The 2550-nt window shown below is 27.1% G+C and overlaps 1 protein-coding gene across 1 annotated transcript; it reads right to left on the bottom strand.

Moving 5' to 3' along the window:
- Positions 1–1441: 1441 nt before the first annotated feature.
- On the bottom strand, positions 1442–2212 carry LOC101204154 (transcription factor bHLH146). Its single transcript, XM_011650633.2, has one exon. It carries the CDS (start codon positions 2049–2051, stop codon positions 1494–1496), a length of 558 nt encoding a protein of 185 aa, XP_011648935.1. The 5' UTR covers positions 2052–2212; the 3' UTR covers positions 1442–1493.
- Positions 2213–2550: the final 338 nt, after the last annotated feature.

A 2550-nucleotide genomic window follows, 5' to 3' on the forward strand; every position in this document is an offset into this window, starting at 1 on the left:
ATAATATAATAAAGAAACTAAATTAGAAAGTATAGAACCTAGCTAGAATATATATCAAATAAAAGTTGAGTCCAATAAATTCACGACGTCTCCTTAAGACAATTTTACTCATTCTCGTGCTTAAGTTTGATAAGTAATTGAGAACAAATTAACTTTCTCATTAAAACAACACATTGTCCACGAGATCCAACAAACTATACTCTTTAGAAATAAACCCAAACTCGAATAAGTTTACAAAAGAAATTGAGAAATATATTTTATGAGGTTGAAAAATAATGGTGAAAAAGTTCTTCATAGTAGCATGAAGAAAATGGGTATTTATATATTATTTGTGTCAGTCAAATAGTTCTTTTTCTTGTTCAAGTTAGTTATTTTCTAAAAAATACAATATGTTATCATTTATAAAACAATGCAACTCCATATGAATGATCCCATACCATTTATTCTAACATTAGCTATGTTTATAAAGGAGAGAGATAATAATTATTTTTATTAGAAAGAATGTTACAAAATTACGTAACGATGACATGGCTACTCGATATTCAAACATTTCAATATGATTTGAAGGGTTGATTTTTGTATGTTATAACAAAGACGTGGATATTGGTTGAAATATTGAATAAGAATAATGAAGATGGTGGGTGTATATATATATATAATTTGGCACTATTTAAAAAGTCTAATTTCTAAAGAGAAAAAGTCTGTTAATTAGTTTATAAAATTATTTAGACATATTTGTGATTGGTGAGTAAATGAGGTGGACAAGAGAGAATCCAACCACACACACATATTCTTTATACAATTGTCAAAGGGGTTGACTTGAATATCATATTTTGGTGAACACTAAACCCTTCCAATTTTGTGGTTCATAACTCATTGGAATCCAAACTATTCTTTTTATAATAATCTTCCAAACACCTTTAAATACCCTAATATATAAATAAATAAATAAAATAGACTTACTATTAAAAATAATATACATTGTATTGAAACATAACTATTAGTTTATTTTTTCTAACATTTAATCTACAAAGAAATGTCGGTTGCTTGATTGAATTCAAATTTGAGAGTATGAATTTATATTCATAAATCGTATATAAATCTAAAAGTAATAATAATATAGAATGAAGAACAAATGTATTGGTAGTTTAATTCGAAAATTGGACTCACGTAATAAAAAATATTCAACCTAGAGACTAATGAAAGAAGTGGGTATGACAATGGTACAAGAATTATTTTCATTATACTCGCTTCTTATTCTCGTTTGAGTATTACTTCTAGTTGTTGAGAATATAATACATGTTAATTGCTATTACATTATCTTATATCATTTTAACTATGATGTAAGTTAAATTCAAATGTTCGTAATAATCATTATTATTAAATTTAGTTGAGTGAGAAGATAAAAAGAAAATTTGATAGATGAAAATTCATATATATATATATAAATTATATGGCTAAAAAAATGTTTCAATTTTCCACAAATTTAAAAATTAAAAAAAAGTGTTTGTTTCAACCAAACCTCTAAGAACATTGACTTGCAACTCAAGACATTTTACATAACTTTCAGTTTGTTTCAACAAATCATCTTCTTCATCCAAATTACCTCCAATACTAAAATTATCACCACCTGGAATAATTTTCCTCAGCTTCATCAACCCATTTTCCATTTCTTCCTCTTCTTCTTCTTCTTCTTCATGATGATGATCTTCTTCTTCATTTCCTAAATTTTCTTGAGAAGTTTTCTTCACTGTTTGAACAGAAAAGTCAAAACCATTTTCATTGCCATTGCCAAGGACTTGTTGATCTCTTTGAAGAAGCTTCTTTTTTAGAGCAATTCCCCAACTAAATTCACTTGCTGATTGAGCCATTGCCATGTCAACTTCAAACTTCACAAGTTTCCGAAAATTTTGTTGTTGTTGTTGATGAGAAATTTTGACTAAAGATGTCATCAAATGTTTCACATAGTTTCTTTCAAACATGGTGTATGCAACTTTGCTTGGTTCTATGGAAAATACCCTTCTTCCTTTCCTCACCATTTTCCTTACCATTTCTTCACACAAAATTTGAAGAAATAGCAAGAAATTAAAGAAAAACTATATCGATGGGTTTTGGAGAAGAGAATAAGGAGTACTCTCTTGTTATGTTACAAAAAAAAAAAAAAATTGAAGCATATAAAAGGAGAGACTTTGAAAGAGAATTTCAAACAAATAGAAAAGAGTGGTGGTTGATATAGTTGGAAAAAAAGTGAAAAATCTTATCCAAAAAAAAAGAAAGAAAGAAAACAGTAAACAATAGAAAATCCACACACAATTAATTTAGTAATTTGTTAGCAACGTCGACGTAAAAAGGTAGAATGATCTATTATGAGAGAATAATCGATACCTTCTAAAGTTAACAAAATTTATATAATGCACTTCTCTAAACACTAAAGTTAAAATTTAATACTTTTAAAACATATTCAAACAAAATTTCCATACTTGATCAATGGAAAAGTGTCGTCATATTTTAGATTCAAGACATTGAAACAATTTCCTCTAGAAAATATGT

This window comes from Cucumis sativus, chromosome 2, assembly GCF_000004075.3.
Source record: "Cucumis sativus cultivar 9930 chromosome 2, Cucumber_9930_V3, whole genome shotgun sequence".
Taxonomy (NCBI): Eukaryota; Viridiplantae; Streptophyta; class Magnoliopsida; order Cucurbitales; family Cucurbitaceae; genus Cucumis; species Cucumis sativus.

Coding starts and splice junctions, on each gene's coding strand:
- LOC101204154 (XM_011650633.2), bottom strand. CDS start 2,051: ATGGTAAGGAAAATGGTGAGGAAAGGAAGAAGGGTATTTTCCATAGAA.